This window comes from Thamnophis sirtalis, unplaced genomic scaffold, assembly GCF_051295495.1.
Source record: "Thamnophis sirtalis isolate CommonGarterSnake01/CBP01778 unplaced genomic scaffold, rThaSir2_p1.2 scaffold_9, whole genome shotgun sequence".
Classification (NCBI taxonomy): domain Eukaryota; kingdom Metazoa; phylum Chordata; class Lepidosauria; order Squamata; family Natricidae; genus Thamnophis; species Thamnophis sirtalis.
The window spans coordinates 10,483,571-10,505,076 of record NW_028261389.1 but is presented as its reverse complement, the minus strand read 5'-3'; the positions used below and the strand labels follow the sequence as shown (position 1 = coordinate 10,505,076).

Sequence of the window (21,506 nt, the reverse complement as noted above, 5' to 3'; positions counted from 1 at the left end):
TATCTGTTGTTGGCTTGCGTATTATTGGGGTTGAAGCTGAAGTAGTCATTGACAGGTAGGACGTTGTAGCAGACAATTTTGTATACTATGCTTAGGTTAGACGTAGGCAGCATAGTTCCACGCCCAAGCCCAAAATGTTGAGCCTGGTGGCGTAAGGGATACTATTATGAGCAGAGGAGTGGAGTTACTCTTCTCGTGAAATACCTCTGGAGACCCGCTCAATTGTATTAATGTCCGATAAACACTGTGGATTCCAGGCAGACGAGCTGTATTCGAGAATTGGTCTGGCAAAGGTTTTGTATGCTCTAGCTTGCAGTACAATGTTACTGGGGAAGAAGCTTCGCAAAATCTTTCAGATTTCGTTCCTCACTTTATTCTGCAAAAGCAACAGATCTTACTCCAAGTCATTCATTGGGAAGTAAGGCCCACTGTGTTCAATGGTTACTTATCTTCTAGCCTAATATTCCCAGGGTGGCAGACTTTGGGCCCTAGAAAAGGGTCCGATTCATTTCGTTGTCCTGACAAAATGCTACGCTTCCCCTCTTCCTTTCAATGTCCCTGCCTCAAAACTTTCTGCTCAGCCACTTACAAAGCATGTTTGTCATCGGATATCAGTTTCTTCTCAAATTTTGCCTGGGCTAGGAAACTAGTGCGACCCGGTTAGTACTCCAGTGAGGAGAACGCCTAGAAATAAGAAGGCTTGCAAACCGAAGGAAGGAAGGGGCAAAGAAATCCCAGAAGAAGACAATGGCATCGTGTCCACGGTTGCTGCCAAGAAAATTACACGGATGCATCCATCAAACCCCCCAGGAGTCAGGCTTCTCTTGAAAAGAGTTTTATTTTTCTTCCCAGCCTGGGTACCGCCAGTCAGATAGCATTACTGCCTTTGCTAGCGATTTCTTTAAAAAGAGCGAGGGAAATGGTAATGTTCGCATTTGGGTTTCCTTTTGATCTCAGCAAAATGTCCCCTTTCTCCTTATCCACTTTCATCTTCCCCATCTTTCATATGGCAATTCAAGAATCAGATCATCCAAGGGATCGTTTTGGGGCCCAGGAGGCTGCAGGTTCCTTAACTCGAGGTGGTTGTTGTTTTGTGTGTGTGTGTGTGTGTGTGTGTGTGTGTGTGTGTGTTTGTAAGAAAAGGGTCCCTGCTTATTAATGCTGGTAACCACTTTCTATTAACAACCTCATAATTTCTTGCGAGATAGAGTCAGGGGAACTGAATGGGTTGGAGACAATTTCACAAATAACACCAATTTAGGTCAATGCCAATTCAGTAAACCTTATTACTTTTCCACCAGAATTTGTATTCTTATGAATACTGCTAGTGCTTATTTTATTTACTTACAGAAGAACATTTTTCTTTTCCTTTTTTTTTTCCTTTTTAAAACGAGAAAACGTTTTTTGGCAAAATCCTCGTGTCTTCTTTCACTTATTTTAACTCTGAGAGAGCCGTAAGGTATACATTCATGGCCTTGATACTTTTTTCTTTTCTTTTCACCGTACAGTCATTTCTCTAGTCATCACCAACTCCCCTGGTTTCCCACGCTTCAGTAAAATCATGGGGGAATTCCTCTCGCAGTCTTTTTCAGCTTGGGAAGCGAAGGGAGCCAGGAAAATTGTGTAATGAAAAAAAAACAGCAATATTAGCAATTCAACCCTGCAAAACTTCCAGCCAAGCGAATTAAAAATACAGCAGCAGGAGACTAAAAACAAGCTATCAAGAAGTGGAGAGTAAGACTCAATTTTTGTAAAGAAATAATAATAATTCCCATAGAAGTTTCTTTTTCGGGCAAGAAAACTTATGAAAAGGGGCATGAACAACAGAATTGGCCACTTCTAAAACAGACTTTAAATGGACTCCGGGGGATGGTAGAGGACAGGAAGGCCTGGGGGGAAGGTTGCCCATGGGGTCGCGATGGGTTGGACATGACTTCACAACTAACAAGAAGAACAGAGTGCCTTCTGCTTTTCAGATCCAGGGCTATGTTCTCAAAAGCCAGATCTCCAAAATGCAGGAAGAGAGCTTATTTATTAGCAATAGCAATAGCAGTTAGACTTATATACCGCTTCATAGGGCTTTCAGCCCTCTCTAAACGGTTTACAGAGTCAGCATATTGCCCCCAACAACAATCCGGGTCCTCATTTCACCCACCTCGGAAGGATGGAAGGCTGAGTCAACCCTGAGCCGGTGAGATTTGAACAGCCGAACTGCAGAACTGCAGTCAGCTGAAGTAGCCTGCAGTGCTGCATTTAACCACTGCGCCACCTCGGATTAGCAAGAGGACAACACGTCCATTAGAGAAGTCCCAAAGGGGCTGTTCCCAAAATGGCAACTGGACTTTTTCCTTGAAAACATTTCATCCGAGAAGCTTCTTCAGTTCTTTCTGAAGAACTTCTTCTTCTCCTTCTCCTTCTCTGAAGAACGGAAGAAGCTTCTTGGGATAAGAAGCGAAATGCTTTCAAAGAAAAAGAAGAAAGCCCAGTTGCCTTTTTGGGACAAAGCACCTGTGGGACAACCATGACCTTGGATGGTTGAGAACCTCCATAGGGATGGAATAAAACCGGGATTTTCACTGATTTCTATCTAGTGGTGGGATTCAGCCGGTTCGCACCACTTCGGGAGAACCGGTCGTTAAGTTTCTCAGCAGTTTGGTAACCTGATTGTTGGAAGAAATCATTAGGGCAGAGAACCGGTCGTTAAATTATTTGAATCCCACCAGTGTTTCTGTCCCTGCACAGACACCTGAACTAGATTGAAATGAATACTTCATTTGGTCAAGTGTGATTAGACACACAAGGAATTTGTCTCTGATGTGACAGCTCTCACTGTACATGCAAAGTATCCTCCTCCTCCTCTTCTTCCTCCTCCCCCTCCTTCCCCCGCTCCTCCTCCTCCTCCTTATCAATCAGAGGGGGGAAATAATAAGAAAGATAAATAATAATATTGCAGCCATATTATATGGGTATAATGTCTATATATAGACATTAGACACCACTGTGAGAATTAGGCGTTCAGCCGATGGAAGGAAAGTGCAATGCAAAACCTGTGGGATGCAGAGTTCTCTGTCTTTAAATTTCATTTTACCTTTTTTTAAAAAAGTTGAAGACTGTTGTCCCTTTTGCTCTTCCCTTCCTGCCCCTCTACTTCCTTCCTCTTCCAGCATAACAACATCTTGACAGTTGGAGGTTACAGAAAGTCCCAGAAATCAAATATGGATATCTCCACATCTACAGAGATGGATAATCTCTGGATAATCTCAGGTGCCGAGGTGGCGCAGTGGTTAAATGCAGCACTGCAGGCGACTTCAGCTGACTGCAGTTCTGCAGTTTGGCTGTTCAAATCTCACCGGCTCAGGGTTGACTCAGCCTTCCATCCTTCCGAAGTGGGTAAAATGAGGACCCGGATTGTTGTTGGGGGCAATATGCTGACTCTGTAAACCGCTTAGAGAGGGCTGAAAGCCCTATGAAGCGGTATATAAGTCTAACTGCTATTGCTATTGCTAGATTGAAGCCCGTCTAAAAAGAGTCCTTCCTTTCCAGAAAGGGACATTGTAGGAAGGTAAAGATTTGTCCTTTGAAGGGGCAGAGAAATAAGCTGTCGGCTGGCCTTTTGATGGCACCTTTATGAGATTTTGCCTTGCTAAGCAATGGAAATATGTGTCTCAATTGTGGTTGTGAGTTTAGGACTAAGGACTGCCAGCAAAGCTAATAGACATTGCATTGTTGTATTTGTTGTATTTTCCAAAAATCACAGTACAGGTGATCCTCAACTTGCAACCATTCATTTAGCAACTCTTCGAACTTACAACAAGCATTTTAAAACTTACAACAAGTCCTCGCAGTTATGGCTATCGCGGCCTCTCCAATGGTCAGGTGAATCACCTTTTGCAACCTTCCTGGCTGGTTTCCCACAAGCAAAATCAATACAGGAAGCTCGATTCGCTTAACAACCGGGCGATTCACTTAACAACTGCAGTGATTCGTTGAACAACCCCAGCCACAAAAAGGTCTTGCATAACTGAGCATATGAAATTTTTTAAGCGAATAAAACAATTCAAATTTCGAAAAAAGAATGAAGAAAGTAAAACAAAAATAATGAGTGGAGTGAAAAAGGTGCAAAGAAAAAAAAGAGGGAACAAAAAAACGGAAATCAAAAGCTTCCAATCTCCTTAACAGCAGCTACAAATACATTTATATTTTACCCTCTCTATCCCGCATATTTTTAATACACAGTAGATAATTTCTGTTAAACAGATGGTTAAGAGAATAAACACAATACAACCTCCCTCCCCAAATAATAAAAACCATACAAATATTGAAAACAGAAGAGCAATGAGGATAAAGAAAGATAATAAGTGGGAAAAGTGCAAACACACAGAGAGAAAAGAAAAAAAGGTTTATAAAGAAAAGGAATTCTGGGAGCCATTTTCATAAAGGGCAGAGCATATGGGCATTGTAGTCCCAAAAATCTAGAGGATACTGTGTTACCATAAGCTGTTGGCCCTCAAACCTCTTTCCGCCCCGCCCCCCCTTCTCTCTCTCTCTCTCTCTCTTTACGCATTCCATTAGAACAATTGAAACCGCAATAGAAATGGTTTATCACAATATCATTGTTATTAATTGCAGGAAGCTAATTTGCTTTTCCATAGAAAAATCTGACAGCCCACAGGCTTTGCAAATTTATGCGTTCGTTCTCTGAGAGATGGGAATATGGCATCGGAATACATACCCAGTGGGTTAAAATAAGCGTTTAAATATACCTCCCCCCAATTTCACTCCACACGCACATTTCTGTTATGCCCAGCATAAATTTAAAAATCAACAAGGAATATTTGGATCAGGAAACATACAGTGTGTGCTACTGCCATCTAGTGGAGCCTTGGGACAATGCAGTGCAGTCCTTTTTTTTCCCCTCCCCATAAACCTAGGTCAGTAGTTCCCAAACTTGGCAACTTTAAGACTTGTGGACTTCAACTCCCAGAATTCTCCAGCCAGCAGAGCAAATTCTGGGAGTTGAAGTCCACAAGTCTTAAAGTTGCCAAGTTTGGGAACCACTGACCTAGTGTAAAAGAATAGCAAGCGGAATCTGGTGGCTTTATTTGACAAGTGGGGCATTTTTAAGATTGTGTATGACAGATAACTGAAACATTTCTTGAATCCTTAGAAAAAAAAGATTAGGATTATATTATTTTCTGGTTTTGTGTTCGGGGTCGGCTGAAGTGTCTGCTGTTAACATTCTGCCTAAACGAAATCTTTATCCCCTGTGAAAAGTTCTTTTCGATGTTTTTTTCCAATGAAATTTTCATAGGAGGAAGGACGCATGAGGTATGCTAAAGTGTGTGTGTCAATGCCTGTTTTTCCTTGTTCAAGCATTACTCCAGCAATCTGCAATCTCCTTGGTTTTTATCCTTGGGATGACTGAGAATTTCATCTTGGGCTTCCCTAAGAAACCATTGCCTGCATAATTCTGTTCTCTGTAAGTGTTGACATATTCCGACATCTCGATGTCTTTTTCTATTCTACCAAGTCTGTGGCTTGTTTCTTGAAATGCTGGTTTCTTTACTACTGATAAAGGTAAAGGTTTCCCTCGCACATATGTGCTAATTGTTCCCGACTCTAGAGGGCAGTGCTTATTTTCGTTTCAAAGCCGAAGAGCCAGCGCTGTCCAAAGACGTCTCCATAGTCATGTGGCTGGCATGACTAAACACCAAAAGTGCACAGAACACTGTTACCTTCCCACCAAAGGTGGTTCCTATTTTTCTTTACGTGCTTTCGAACTGCTAGGTTGGCAGAAGCTGGGACAAGTCACGGGAGCTCACTCCGTTACGCAGCGCTAGGGATTCGAACCGCCAAACTGCTGACCTTTCTGATCAACAAGCTCAGCGTCTTAGCCGCTGAGCCACCGCTTCCCTTTATTGATAGTTGATCCTAAAAGGCAGAAGCCATTCGTCTCTTCAGTATCTTCATGGCCAATATCCGGAATCAAATCAGGATGAACTATATCATGGCTTATCGTAATGTGAGCATGGAGCCAGGGTGCAGTTCTGTCTTAAAAGGAATCCTGTTGAGATAGAAAAAAAGACAGTTAAAATTGAGTAAGCTTAGAAAAATAATTCCAGTGGGGTCCTTGGTGCTCTCTGAGCTTGGTGGTTTCCTTCCAGATGTTTCATGACTGAACTAGGTAACATCATCAGTGCTAGCCTAGCAATATGAGGGCAATAAGGGCATATATGGCAGAGCCAGGATGGCTAATTGGTAGCCCTCGGTATACTCAATAGAATGACTTCTACCCTGGTGGGCAATCAGAGATAAAAGGGTTTGTAATCCCAAATCACAGAGATGCAGTGGCTCAGTGGCTAAGACGCCGAGCTTGTCAATCAGAAAGATCGGCGGTTCGAATCCCTAGCATTGCGTAAAGGAGTGAGCTCCTGTTACTTGTCCCAGCTTCTGCCAACCTAGCAGTTCGAAAGCACGTAAAAAATGCAAGTAGAAAAATAGGAACCACCTTTGGTGGGAAGGTAACAGCGTTCCGTGCGCCTTTGGCGTTTAATCATGCTGGCCACATGACCACGGAGACGTCTTCAGACAGCGCTGGTTCATCGGCTTTGAAACGGAGATGAGCACCACTCCCTATGTGTGCGAGGGGAATCTTTATCTTTAATCCCAAATCATCAGCCCTTTCATGCAGATAGATCGGTGGAGGGAAATGTCCTTGGGGGCCTCATGTAAATACCATTTTTGTGGCCTTTAAGCTTCCCTCTAACCCAGAAGTCTGGAGCCAAATGTTAGAATTCTTTCCCCCATGTGGGACACCAAGGAGAAAGCAGGATCAGCCCTCCGTCATGTACATGACGCTTGAAGTGTAACGCAAAACCTAGAACTGTATTTTTCCTGATGGACGCTTGGCACCCCTTTTTAGATGAGCTTGTGGTCACAGCTCTTTGGGATCAACCTGTTCTTCAAAGGTTAACCTGATTTTGCCCTTCTGTGAATCTTGAAATGCCTGTATCAACAAGGTCCTTGCAAAGGCACACTTAAAGTAAAAAAAATACTTCAGGAAAGCCATAAAGGCCATTCAAATGGTTGTAGGAATAGCCATGTTGTGAGAAAATGGAGGTGAATAGATCTTTAAAAGCAAGCATTCATTTGGAAACGGAATAGACTTAGAGAAGAACGAAAGCAAAGTTAGAGCTTTGTAGCTAGCTTTCAGATCAGAAATTGGTGAATTACTCCATCCCTTTCCTGGAATTAAAAAGAATTCATGTCTTCTTCCTAATTATTTTGAAAGCAAATTCGATCAGCCCAAGGAAGCAACTGAGAATTTTCTTGAATTGATACCTTTACGAGGACTCTTTAAATCTGGGAAAGTTGTTGCAGCACAAACAAATCCATCTCGTCAAAACAAAAAGAACTGAATTGTGGCGTCCTTGGTACTCTCCGAGTTGCGTTGCTTTCCTTTAAACGATTTTATTACCCCACGAGGTGATAATCATCAGTGTTATGTCACTCTTACATCACTGATGATGTTACCTAGTTGGGTAAAGAAACACCTGGAGGAAAACAACCAAGGCCAGACAGCACCAAGGACCCCACAGTTTAATCCTGAGCGACAAATATTCTCTTCTTATAGCAACTGAATTCTTACCTCTTCAAAATCTGATTATGAGATTTCCTTGTTTATTGGCGCAGTTTAGAATTTCCATCTTTTTAAGGGAAATCTGTCCCTTAGCAGGTTCCTTGCCTTCAACAAAAAACACTGTAGGATTCTATAATGTTAACAGATTAACAGAGTTGGAAGGGACCTTATAGGTCATCTAGTCCAACCCCCCGCTCAAGCAGAAGACCCTACACCATTTCTGACAAATGGCTGACCAATCTCTTCTTGAAAGTCTCAAGGGATGAAGCTCCCACAACGTCCGAGGGCAAGCATTGGTTGATTGTTCTTACTGTCAGAAAGTTCCTCCTTATTTCTAGGTCGAATCTCTCCTTGGTCAGTTTCCATCCATTATTCCTTGTCTGGCCTTCAGGTGCTTTGGAAAATAGCTTGACCCCCTCCTCTCTGTGGCAGCCCCTCAAATATTGGAACACTGCTAGCATGTCACCCCTGGTCCTTCTCTTCATGTGGTCCTTTCCAAGTTGAGAATCGTTTTACCTGATGAGTTTCACTTGATGCAGTTGTTTGATATAAACTTAGCAAAATTGGATGTTTTTCTTCTTGAACGGCGGCCAAAAAAAGAAACAATCCTTTGGAGAAACTAAAAATGACAGATTTGTTCTTCTTTATGTCCTCCTTTCCTCCTCCTTTTGAGGACAACTCCTTTATTATCCTCGCCTTCCTTTATAGTATGTCTTCCAGCAATTCCGTTTCCTTCCAATTTATTTTTCACATCTGTTAAGAGAGAATAATTCACATTTCAAATGACGATAGCTGCCATTGTTTGGTTCTATATTTCGCTTCCCCCATTCTCGCTTGGCTGTGTCTTTTTTCGCTTTCTAACCATCTGGATTTTTAAGACTTAAAAGACTCTGCAGAATAATAAGGGCACATTTTTTGAAAATTGGGGTGGGGGGGGTTGCTCTGAACTTGATATGTAATTTAAAGAAAAATTGAGAGTCTGAATCCGTAATTCCTTCCGTGTGTTTTATGGAATTAAAAGGTAAACGAGAGAGACAGAGAGACAGAGAGAGACAGAGAGAGAGACACACACACAGAGAGAGAGAGAGATGGAAGGGACCTTGGAGGTCTTCTAGGCCAACCCCCTGCTTAGGCAGGAAATCCTATACCATTTCAGACAAATGGTTGTCCAACATCTTCTTAAAAACTTCCAGTGTTGGAGCATCCACAACTTCTGAAAGCAACTTCTGTTCCACTGATTAATTTTCTAATTGTCAGGAAATTTCTCCTCAGTTCTAAGTTGCTTCTCTCCTTGATTAGTTTCTACCCATTGCTTCTTGTTCTGCCCTCAGAACAAGAAGAATAGCTTGACTCCCTCTTCTGTGTGGCAACCCCTGAGATATTGGAAGACTGCTATCATGTCTCCCATGGTCCTTCTTTTCATTAAACTACCCAATTCCTGCAACCGTTCTTCATATCTTTTAGACATACCCAATTCCTGCAACCGTTCTTCATATCTTTTAGTCTCCAGTCCCCTAATCATCTATGTTGCTCTTCTCTGCAGTCTTTCTAGAGCCTCAACATCTTGAGAAGAGAGGAAGAGAGGAAGGGAGGGAGGGAGAATATGAATCATGCATGATCAATACTTTTAATTGTTTTATTTTCTTTCTTCCATCCCATTCCTCTACTAAATACTGAGGAATTAAAGGAGACCAAACAGCTGTGTTTCCTGTCACAGAGGAAATTCCAAACTCTTGATGATATCAGGTTTTTTTTAATCATCTCAAAGTGGGACATGTCAGAGACTAAAAGATTTTCCATTTTGTCCCAAAATAGCCAAAACCAAAACAGTGGAGACTAAATTATCCCAGTGGTTGGAGAAAAAATAGACCAACTCAGAGGCTCTTTTGATTAACTATATTTTCTCTTATATCAGTGGCACATAATTTGGTTGAACAATCAAGGCATTGATGACAAAGAGGCTAGATTTTATTCTACTTCTTATCCACAACTTTTTCTAACTATGGTTGTGTAGGAGAAGAGCAAGCAGCACTAGGGGGCAGAGTTAAGTGAGTCATCAGTCTGGAGTTGTTATGTTGCCACAAATGTTCTTCAGTCCAACCACTCTTTAATTCCATTGATCCTCATCTGACGCCAATTTAGTATTGTACGTTAGTTGACTAGATTCTTGGTTATAAACATGATCAATAAATCTTTTCATCTGGAACTTATGGAAAGGACCCTGATTCTTTGGACCTGACGGTTTTGTTGCCTTCTTCCTGACTATTTCAAATTTCATCTTGCAAGAATAGGAATTATTATCCAGAGAGTTGTTTTGTTTAGGGAACAAGACGATATCCTCATGGGGATATTTGATGCAGATGTTGGGCCGCATAGATCATCCTGAGAGTATGAGGAACCTTAAGTGAACCAGGGGTTAAGTCAAACAGTTCAGTAGGAGGAGAGAGTCCAAAAGAGAGGGATAACCACAACACAACACTGGAGGAAAAAGGATCTTAAGCCAGAATTAATTGAAAGCAAAGTTAAGCTTCAGAAGTCTCCCACAGCCGTTGGAAGAGATGAGGAACCTTCAAGATTTGGTTCGGTAGCCATCTTATATGTTAAAATATTCATGACTGGGAGAGACATGGGAACAAGGTCAGCCATTGAATAGGCATAGCAACTAATCAACCAATGGGAGCTTAAACAGAACTGAGTCTGTGCAGAGAATTGAAACAGAAACTTAAGCAGTCTGCTGCTCTGAGAAGTAAACTAGCAGTCTGTCTGGGCTTGTCTGCTGAAATGAAACTAACTGCGTGTGTTTGCCTGTAACTCTCCTGCCTTGTGTTTACTTGGAAGAATCACCTGTTGGTATTGTACATTTATTCATCTGTTCTTACGTATATAAAGAAGTTAATGAATCCAGCTGCATCCGTTATCTGTGTGTGTGCTTTCTGGATTTGATTTTTCTGCAACAAACTCGTGACATTGTAGAGTGGCCGCAACTTCAAATATGAAGTGAACCGAAGAAGTTTCTTGGATGAGAAGTGAAACGTCTTCAAGTAAAAATAAAATTGTCTTTTGCCTTTTGAAAAAGCAGCTTTGGGACAAATAGCCCTAATAATGTATACAGCTAGTCCTTGATTTACAGACATTATTTTAGGGACCATTTGAAGTTACAACGTCTCTAGAAAAAAGTGACTTGTGACCATTGCAGGATCCCCTTGGTTATTTGATACTAAATTCAGAGCACTGGCCCGTATTTATGATGGTTGCAGTGTCCTGGAGATCACGTGATCCCCTTTGGTGATCTTCTGACAAGCCAAGTCAGTGGGGGAAGCCAGATTCACTTAGTAATCTTGTTACCTACTTAACAACTGCCGTGATTCACTTAACAACTATGGCAAGAAAGCTTATAGGGAATTCTCACTTGAAGTCTGTCTTGCTCAGCGACAGGAATTTTGAGCTCAATTGCCAAAGGTTGAGGCCTACCAGAACTCAACTCTTCCAGGGCTGCCTCTGCTGTGACGTGGAGTAGCATGCTTTTAGTAAAGTCCAGGAATGATCATTTAATAGAAACATGGTTAGTTTCTACCCTGGCTCAATTCTTGCTCCAGTTGTCTTAATGGCATGAAAGCTCCTGGGGGAGGGAAAGTCATTTTTATAAAGTCTGTCAAGCCCACACCCATTCTTTGCGTGAAAGGAACCCAGATTTCTTTTAAAGAAAACATACTTTAAAAATTACGTATTTTTTTTCAATCCCGGTAAATCCCTTTTGGGGCCGAACTGCAAACGCGTTTTTTGTTTTTTTTCCACAGAAACTGCCGATCTGTGCTGCTCAAGTGTTTTTTTGGAAATTAGACGTTGAAGGCAAGGGAGAACAGTAGAGAAAGGAGAAATGTGTTTACTTTTAATTTTAAGTCTTGGCCAGGGAGTTCATGATGTGCTTTGGAAACTGAACTCAGCTTGTGATATTTTCTTGGACTCTCGCTGCTGGCTTTCTGACGATGTCTGATAGACGATCTTTGGTTATTCCTCTCTCTGCCCCTCCCTTCCCCTTCTCCGCCATTTTGTTCCTTGTTTTGAGATGGGTTGGCGATCTCGATTGCTAGGATCAACTAAATGGCCCATATTTTTAACGTTGAATCGGGTCTGGAAATACGGTATTTTTCGGAGTATAAGACGCACCTTTTTCCCTCAAAAAGAGGCTGAAAATCTGGGTGCATCTTATACACTGAATACAACATTTTTCGCCTCCCGAAACCCCGCCTCCTTCACCAAAATGGCCGTGCAGAGCCTCCAGGACCTTTGCAGAGTGCTCCTAGGGGCTAGGGAGGGCAGAAATGAGAGAAAAAACATTTTGTGCTCAATTTTGCCTCCCCCCCCAGCCCCCAGGAGCACTCTATAAGCCTCCTAAAGGCTATGCATGCCCTTTTTTTGGAGAGAAAAAAACGGGCCCGTTTTTGTGAAAAACAGGCTGTTTTTGGGAGGTCTGCAGAGTGCAAAAACTTTTTTTTAAAAAATTGCCTCTTCAATACCTTGTCTTTTACTCTGAAAAATATGGTACATTTCCAACCTTAAATGCCCTTTTCCTGAAACGTAAAGCAAACTAGGTAGGAGTGGTGCGGTGGCCTAGAGGTGGACCTCTCACCTCACAACCAGGAGGCTGTGAGTTTGATCCTAGGGAGAGGCAGATATTTCTCTCTGGGCACACTGAGAATATATACGTATCTATTGAACAAAACTCCTCATTGGTGACAGGAAGGGCATCCGGCCATTAAAACACTCTAGCTAGCTCCATTCAGTTGCCCAGACTCCACCCCTCAAGGGATTATGGGTTGTTAAATGAAGACGATGGGGATAAAACAAACTAGGACGTCACAGGCTAACATTGATGTAAGCGATTGTCAAAAAAGACTTTAGGGAAATGGCTTTTTAAAACTTTATGATCCTTTCTCAGGTTCTGGCGACCAAAAAAAATAGATGAGCCAGATCCACTGAAGGACATTACACCTCCACTTACAGCCATTCATTTAGTGACTATTCGAACTTACAACGGTACTGAAAAAAGGGACTTATGACTGTTTTTCACACAACCATTCAGCATCCCCATGGTCATGTGATTAAAATTTGGCCACGTGGCAAGTGACTCATAGTTATGATGATTGCAGTGCCCCCGGGGTCATGTGGTTATATTTTGCGACCTTCTGACATAACGAAGTCAATGGGGAAGTCGGATTTACTTAACAACCATATTAGTAATTTAACAACTGCGGCAATTCACTTACAACTGTGGCAAAAAATATGGTAAAATGCAGCAAGAACTGTCTGACTTAGGAACAAGAGGTTTGTGGCTCATCTGTGGTCATATGTTGAGGACTACCTGCGTACATTTTTCTAAGAACACGGATGTTTACATCATGAACATATAAAGCTGATTTATATGGGCAGCCAAACTAGAAGCAGTTTGAATCACTTCATTTACCATATTTTTCAGAGTATAAGACGCACCAGAGTATAAGGCACATCAAGATTTTGAAGAGGCAAATTTTAAAAAAAGGTTTTGCACTCTGCAGACCTCCCAAAAAACAGCCCGTTTTTTCATGAAAATGGGCCCGTTTTTTGTAAAAAAAAAAAATGGCATGCATAGCCTTTAGGAGGCTTGTAGAGTGCTTGGGGGGGGGGAAACGAGCAAAAACGGCCTGTTTTTCGCAAAAATTGGCCCGTTTTTTGTCAAAAAAATGGCATGCATAGCCTTTAGGAGCCTTGTAAAGTGCTCCCGGGGGGGGGCAAAAACGAGCAAAAAATGGCCCGTTTTTTGCTCATTTTTGCCCTCTCAGCCCCCAGGAGCACTCTGGAAGCCTCCTAAAGGCTATGCATGGCCATTTTTGCAAAGGGGGCAGGGTTTCAGGAGGCCAAAAATGCCTCAGTGTATAAGACGCACTCAGATTTTCACCCTCTTTTTTGGTGGGGGAAAGATGTGTCTTATACTCCAAAAAATACAGTAAGGTTAGGGGTTTTTTTTCCATTTAATATGCAAACAGCATCCTCTGGCTGACATTAGTACTCATTAGTGGTACCATAGAAAGCATAGAATAAGAATTATGTGGGGTTTTTTTTCCCTTCTACACTGCCCTAGGTCAGCAATACAATGCCAGTGGGCATCATGCCAACCCTCCTCCCTCGCTTCCCACTGCACAAATCACATTGGCATAGTTATGCATTATTTACTTTCTAATTTAGGGCTAATGCTTCTTTCCCCTCTCTTTCCAGTCTTCGGGCACCAGTATTACCGTAGATATTGCCGTCATGGGAGAAGCTCATGGACTCATTACTGACCTCCTGGCAGATCCTTCGTTGCCACCCAATGTCTGCACCTCCCTTCGAGCAGTGAGCAACCTGCTTAACACACAGTTGACCTTCCAAGCTATCCACAGACCAAGAGTCAATACTTTGGCATCCTTCAACGAAAACTACACCTGTTCGGACACAGAAGAATGTTCAGAGAAGGGAGAAAAGCTTACTATTCCCAAGGTAAATGTTGCCTATTTAGCTTGCCAAACTGACTCCGTTTATGCACACCGGGTGGGAGAGCCAGTAGGGTAAACCAAACCAAAGAACCAACTCGTTAGTCTAAAGGCTAAAGCTACTTTTATTGTACAGTGGCACCTCCGTACGTATCATAAACTAGGTTGAGAAGCACTGATCTGTGGCAAATGGAAATAAAACGAACCCTGCAAGATACCCATTTCATAATCATTTTATTCGAACAAGTTATGAATCTGATTCTTTAAGAGAGCATCAGAAACACAGGAGCATCTGAAACATACTTTTCTCATCCATGGAAATAGAATAAATGGTGACAGTTTTGGATAAAGCCATGGTGGCGCATGATATGAGCCATGGGGGCGTAGTGGTTAGAGTGCAGTACTGCAGGCTACTTCTGCTGACTGCAGGCTGCCTGCAATTCGGCAGATCGAATCTCACCAGGCTCAAGGTTGATTCATCCTTCTATCTTTCTGAGGTGGGTAAAATGAGGACCCAGATTGTTGGGGGCAAGAGGCTGACTCTGTAAACTGCTTAGAGAGGGCTGTAAAGCACTGTAAAGCGGTATATAAGTCTTAAGTGCTATTGCTATAAAAGGACTATTTTGCCAACTCAATGAAGCGGTGGACGTGATGAACCGGGGTCTGGAGGCCGTTAAGGACTGGATGAGTGCTAACAAACTGGTGCTCAACCCGGATAAGACCGAGTGGCTGTTGTGTTTTCCCCCCAATAATTTGGCTAATACACCAACGCTTAGGCTGGGGGGTCAAATTTTACACCCCTCAGATAGGGTCCGCAACTTAGGAGTCCTCCTGGATCCACAGCTGACTTTTGATCACCAGCTGTCAGCTGTGACCAGGGGGGCATTTGCCCAGGTTCGCCTGGTCCGCCAGTTGCGGCCCTACCTAGATCGGGGGGCCCTCACAACAGTCACTCGAGCCCTTGTGATCTCTAGACTGGAATACTGCAATGGGCTCTACATGGGGTTGCCCCTGAAGTGCATCCGGCGACTACAGCTAGTCCAAAATGCAGCCGCGCGAGTGATAGTGGGCGCACCTCGGTTCGCCCACGTTACACCTGTCCTCCGCGAGCTGCACTGGCTGCCTGTTGGTCTCCGGGTGCGCTTCAGGATAATGATGACCATCTTTAAAGCACTCCATGGTAGTGGATCTGGGTACTTGAGAGACCGCCTTCTGCCGATTACCTCCCTGAATCGACCAATTAGATCGCACAGACTGGGCCTCCTCCGTATTCCATCTGCCAGTCAATGTCAACTGGCGACCACACGGAGGAGAGCCTTTTCTGTTGCTGCCCCGACCCTATGGAACGAGCTCCCCATGGAGATCCGCACCCTCACCACGATCCAGACCTTCCGCGCAGCCCTCAAGATCTGGCTCTCCCAGCAGGCCTGGGGATAGGCTTCCAATTACCCGCCCGAGTGTTTGATTGCTGAATGAAAGTTGTGTTTTATTATTTTTCTTTTGCTCACAACGTGTTTGTTTTGACCTTGCACTTCCCGTCCCCCGTGGTTGTAAGCCGCCCTGAGTCCCCTCAGGGAAAAGGGCGGCATATAAATCCCAATAAACCTGAAACCTGAAACTATGCACAATATCCTTGTCCAAGGAAAAGACTGCAGAATGTCAAAGATTAATAGCAGGGCATTTCCTTCATTTACTGAGTTGTCCAATGTACTTGCTGATAAAAACTGAAGATCGTGGATGAAAACACCATGGAACACAACACCATAGGGAGGTCTTCTAGTCTAACCCCCTGATCAAGGCAGGAGACTTTATACCATCCTGGTCAAATGGTTGTCTAGTTTATTTTTTAAAACCTCCAGTGATGGAGCACCCACAATTCTGGGTAACAAACTATTCCACTGATTACTTATTCCCACTGTATCTCTCTTTCATAAGCTGTCACCTATTACCTCTTGTCCTCTCTGGAGAATAAGTCAATTCCCTCTTCTCGGTGACATCATAAAGTACCGTATTTTTCAGAGTATAAGATGCACCGGAGTATTAAGACGCAGCAAGGTTTTTAAGAGGCAAATTTTTAAAAAAAGGTTTTTGCACTCTGCAAACCTCCCAAAAATGGCCCATTTTTTTTTGCGAAAATGGGCCTGTCCCCCCTCCCCAATGCACGAATTGTCTTTAGAGGACTTGCAGAGTGCTCCTGGGAGGTGGGGCCCTCCAAAAACGAGGAATAAACGGCCCATTTTTTGTGAAAACGGGTCATTTTTTGTCCCAAAAAATTGTATGCATAGCCTTTAGGAGTCTTATAGAGTTCTCCTGGGGGGAGGGCAAAATTGAACAAAAAACAGCCCATTTTTCACTCATTTTTGCCCTCCTCAGCCCCCAGGAGCTCTCTGAAAGCTTCCTAGAAGCTCTGTATGGCCATTTTGGTGAAGGGGGCGGAGTTTCGGGAGGCAAAAAAAATCTGTATTCAGTGTATAAGACGCACCCAGATTTTCAGCCTCTTTTTTGAGGGAAAAAAGTGTGTCTTATACTCCGAAAAATACGGTAGTCCTAAGATGTTATTTGTCTTACCTACAGCGCTTTAGGAAAAGCCTTCCCCCAGGTCTTCTACGGCGAGTGTCCTCCACTTGGACGACAACCACATCTGCCACCGGTTTACCCACGTTGGAGCCAGCATCTGTTCGAAGGGACCGCAGTCCCAGCATCAAACTTTATGATAATTCATCACCCAGGTAAGAAAATAACTGTAGATTTTAACATTTAAGATCTTAAAGTTGCAAAGGTTGAGAGATACTGACGGAAAGGGATAAAGCAAAGATACAGTTCAGATACAAGTATAAGTTTTAACTATACTTGATAAAAAAGATTTCAAGTTAAATATATATATATATATATATATATATATATATATATATATATATATATATATATATATATATATATATATATATATATATATATATATATATATATATATATATATATATATATATATATATATATATATATATATATATATATATATATATACACACACACACACACACACCATAATATTGGTGGATAGTCAACAGATCTAAAATACCATATGATTAATGCAGTCTAGTAGAAGCTTATAATGCTATAAACTGCTCAGAGTTACCGTGAACTGTGCAATGGGCAGCCAATAAATCGACAATTTCCGTATCAGTCAATTGCAGAAGGCAGCTTTACTCGGAACAGCTTACATCCTGCGACCATACCTTTAATGCCATCAAACATCAATATCTGCCTATCAGTGGTGGGTCGCGGCTCCCGTTGCAACCGGTACGTTGGAATGGGAGCCGGGCGTGCACCAGGGGCTGCGCACCCACCACCTGCAATGCTCCAGCTGTTCGGCGGAGCGTCGTGCAGGCGCCATACGCTGCGCGCACGTGCACAGATGGCCTCTTTCCTTCAAATACAAGTAAGGAACAAGGGCGGGCGGGCCCTCCAAAGCACTGTTCTGGTACAGTGGCTGCTGCTTCCGCAGGCACCGGTACGCACATACCGGGGTGTACCTCCTGCAACCCATCACTGCTGCCTATCCAAGGTCGTTGAGAAGGACTCAATAGATGGATAAAAATGCCAAATCCAGTCTGAACATCTGACTGACTGTGCAGCCAATCATAAAGAAGAAGAAGAAGAAGAAGAAGAAGAAGAAGAAGAAGAAGAAGAAGAAGAAGAAGAAGAAGAAGAAGAAGAAGAAGAAGAAGAAGAAGAAGAAGAAGAAGAAGAAACTTTATATCTATCAAAATGGATCACAGAAGGTATCTCTTAAGTTGGGAAGGTCCTTGTTTAATGCAATTAAAGTCATTAGTAGGAAAAAGAGAAACTCTAGGTCAGGGGTGTCAAACTCGATTTCATTGAGGGCCACATCAGGATTGTGTTTGACCTCTGGGGTGGGCATGGCCAGGTTGGACGTGGCCTGAGCACTCTGCCAGTGAAAACGGGCTCACGAGCTCCATTTTTAGGTGCCATGGCCTCCTGCAACCCTCTGCCAGTGAAACCAGCTGTTTCTGCCAGGCAGAGGCACCATGGGCCAGTCCTGATTTAATTTGGCCAATTGAATTGCAGATATAATCTCTTTCTCTCTCTCTCTCTCTCTCTCTCTCTCTCTCTCTCTCTCTCTCTCTCTCTCTCTCTCTCTCTCTCTCTGTCTCTCTGTCTTTCCCTCTCTCCTTCTCTTCCTCTCCTCCTCTCTCTGTCTGTCTCCCTCTCTCTCCCTTTCCTTCTCTCCCTCTCTTCCTCTCCTCTCTTTCTTTCTCTCCCTTTCTCTCTCCCTCTCTTCCTCCCCTCTCTCCCTCTTTCTTTCTCCCCTTCTCTCTTTCCCTCTTTCTCTTCCTCTCTTTCTCTCTCTCTCCTACCCCTCCCTCTCTCCTTCTTTCCCTTTTTCTTTCTCTCCCTCTCTCTTTCCCTCTCTCCTTCTTTCCCTCTTTCTTTCTCTCCCTCTCTCCCTCTTTCGCTCTCTCTCCTTCTCTTTCTCCCGCTCTCTCTCTCTCCTACCCCTCCGTCTCTCTCTCCCTCCCTCCCTCCCCTAATATGCAACTTTGCCTATCTTAGATTCAAATGATGGCAAAATCACCTTTATAAGCAGTTTGTGAGATGCCTGTAAACATCTGACTGGTTGTTGCAAGAAACATGGGGTTACAGCTTCCTAGAGATTGTGATCATCAATCAGACCGCTGTTCTCTCTCTAAAAAAGCCTACAAATAAGAATTGTGCTGCCTTTCTTCTTTTATTTTCACAGCTCTGACTCATGGAACAATTCTCTCCTGATGACACTCACCAAAAGCCGATCCTTCTCAACCTCCTACGCCATGTCGGCTGCCAACCACCTGAATTCAAAGCGGCCAAACCGACAAGGTGGTTATTTATTTCATTTATTATTTTCACAAGTAACTCAAGGCAGCGAATATTTCCAACATACCTTCCTCCTCCTGTTTTCCCAACAACAACAATAACTGTCAGGGTTCAAATAGCATCCAAAAGTCCAAGGCAAAGTATTGCTCAAAGTTCCAATTTATTAAGAGAGCCATGTTGGCACATTTGGGGAAACCCGAATCTGAAAGCTTCCTGGTTTTCCCCACCCAGTTGAAAGTTCAAGATCTTGCCCCCACACCCACAAGTCCATCCCATGGTCCAATCTCCCACTGCCATGCTGGCAGTTTCACCCATCCAGTTCCGGTCAGGTGCAGAGGTACAGAGACAAAGGGTGACCTTGGCTTTCTAGAAAGAATTTTGTTATGGCTACATCGCATCTAACGCCATACAATCCCCCCTCCCATTTTCCCACAAAAGAAAAGGCATAGCAGAATAATAGAAGTTTGGCAGGCCAAAGACCCAAAAGAAAAGATGGCTGCAGGCCATCCCTGTGAGGTAGGTGGGGCTGAGAGAGAGTGACTGGCTCAGAGTCACCCAGCTGGCTGAGGAGCAAAAGGGGAGTGGAGTTTGCAGGAGACAATTAGTCCGCTTAATTGGTTCATGACTCTCCGAGACTCCTTGCCATTTTTTGCAGATATCAGCCTGTCAGCTCTCCAAGCCAGATAAGGTCTGTGACTGTAAATCCTCCCCTGAAAGACTTTGCCAGTTGTGAATGAGCAGAATTCACCGCAAATTAATAAAAGGGTTTTTTGTCGGGAAAAGGAGTTTGTTTCATGCTCTTGGGGAGCCTCGGTCAGAACACATACATACGAGAACCAGTCATGGAAGTTTATAGTGGCACTGAAAAACAGCTTGTCCTCCCACTTACAACCTTTGGGGCATCCCCACTGTAGCCTCCTCATGGTCACATGATCAGAATTCAGGTGCTTGGCAGCCTGCCTGTGTTTCAGATGGTTGGTTGCCGCATCCTGGGATCCTATGATCATCCTTTGGGAATCTTACCAGCCGACCTCTTGCATCCAAAGTCAGCAGGAGGGGGGGGGGGTATTCACGTAACTAACATTGCAAAAAAAAAAAAACACCTTGTAAAATTGTATGTGATTCATTTAACAAACACTTTGTTTAGCAAGCAAAATTCTGGTTCCAGTTGTGGTGAGTTAAGGACTATTCGTAGAGGGTGGGCTTTAGAAAGAGTAGATAGATAGATGGATAGATGGATGGATGGATGGATGGATGGATGGATGGATGGATGGATGGATGGATGATAGGTAGGTAGGTAGGTAGGTAGGTAGGTAGGTAGGTAGGTAGGTAGATAGATAGATAGATAGATAGATAGATAGATAGATAGATAGATAGATAGATAGATAGATAGATAGATAGATAGATAGATATAGATGATAGATAGATAGATAGATAGATAGATAGATAGATAGATAGATAGATAGATAGATAGATAGATAGATAGATAGACAGACAGACAGACAGACGATGATAGATAGATAGATAGATAGATAGATGATAGATAGATGATAGATAGATAGATAGATAGATAGATAGATGATAGATAGATAGATAGATAGATAGATAGATAGATAGATAGATAGATAGATAGATAGATATAAATTTTAAAAGTAATGCTCTTTTCCCATTCCACAGGTATCTCCCCGAATATTTCTCCTCTTGTCTCCCCAAGCCATTCACCCGTCCAGGGCACACCAGCCAACAGTCCCATCCGTAGAACCGCAGGAGAACAATTTCCAGAGTCGACTGTCATGGCCACTGTCCAAGCCATCAAGCCTCACAAGGTCTTAGGTTGCACTCAGAGTGCCCCTATCATATCGGAGCCTGTGGAAGGCACCTCTGTCATTTGCAGTAGGTAAGATAATACTTCTCTATTTGTTGGAACTTCCTATATTTTCCTTACTTGGTCGTGTATTTCTTTCTTCATCTCTGAGCTTTCTTCAATGGAGCTCATCGATATCAGTGCCTTGGATAAGTCTTCCCCATCCTGGGCCTGTAAATATGGGAGTTTATTTTATTTACTCCATTGGTAGTCAACCTGGTCTCTACCGCCCACTAGTGGGCATTCCAGCTTTCATGGTGGGCGGTAGGGGTTTGCTGTAACTCTGCTTTATAAATTTTATAAAGTAAAGTTACTTCCCTACTTTATAAGTCACCATTACTGTGGAACCAGTGGGCGGTTAGAAAATTTTACTACTAACAGAGGTACAAAAGTGGGCGGTAGGTATAAAAAGGTTGACTACCCCTGATTTTACTCTATCACCCCTTTATTATTTTTACAATTAATTCTACAATTAATTCAAGGTGGTGCATGCATTAAGGTACACATGATTGAACTAACCTGTACCTGAGACCCAAGCAGAATTGATTTAAAAAACAGGTTAAAGACAGACCCAAGTGTAATTGTATTTAAGACAGGTTCACAGCAAATAATTTTTTTA

The 21,506-nt window shown here is 43.0% G+C and overlaps 1 protein-coding gene across 3 annotated transcripts in view; it reads left to right on the top strand.

Moving 5' to 3' along the window:
* The window catches only part of PDE3A (phosphodiesterase 3A), a 312,291-nt gene that overhangs the window by 246,499 nt on the left and 44,286 nt on the right, over nt 1–21,506 (top strand). For all 3 annotated transcript variants that reach the window (XM_087722797.1, XM_087722796.1, XM_087722799.1), the window contains 4 exons: nt 13,892–14,152; nt 16,720–16,874; nt 18,911–19,026; nt 20,701–20,920. In XM_087722797.1, coding sequence (XP_087578923.1) covers nt 13,892–14,152; nt 16,720–16,874; nt 18,911–19,026; nt 20,701–20,920 — 752 coding nt within the window. The remainder of the gene's footprint in view (nt 1–13,891; nt 14,153–16,719; nt 16,875–18,910; nt 19,027–20,700; nt 20,921–21,506) is intronic.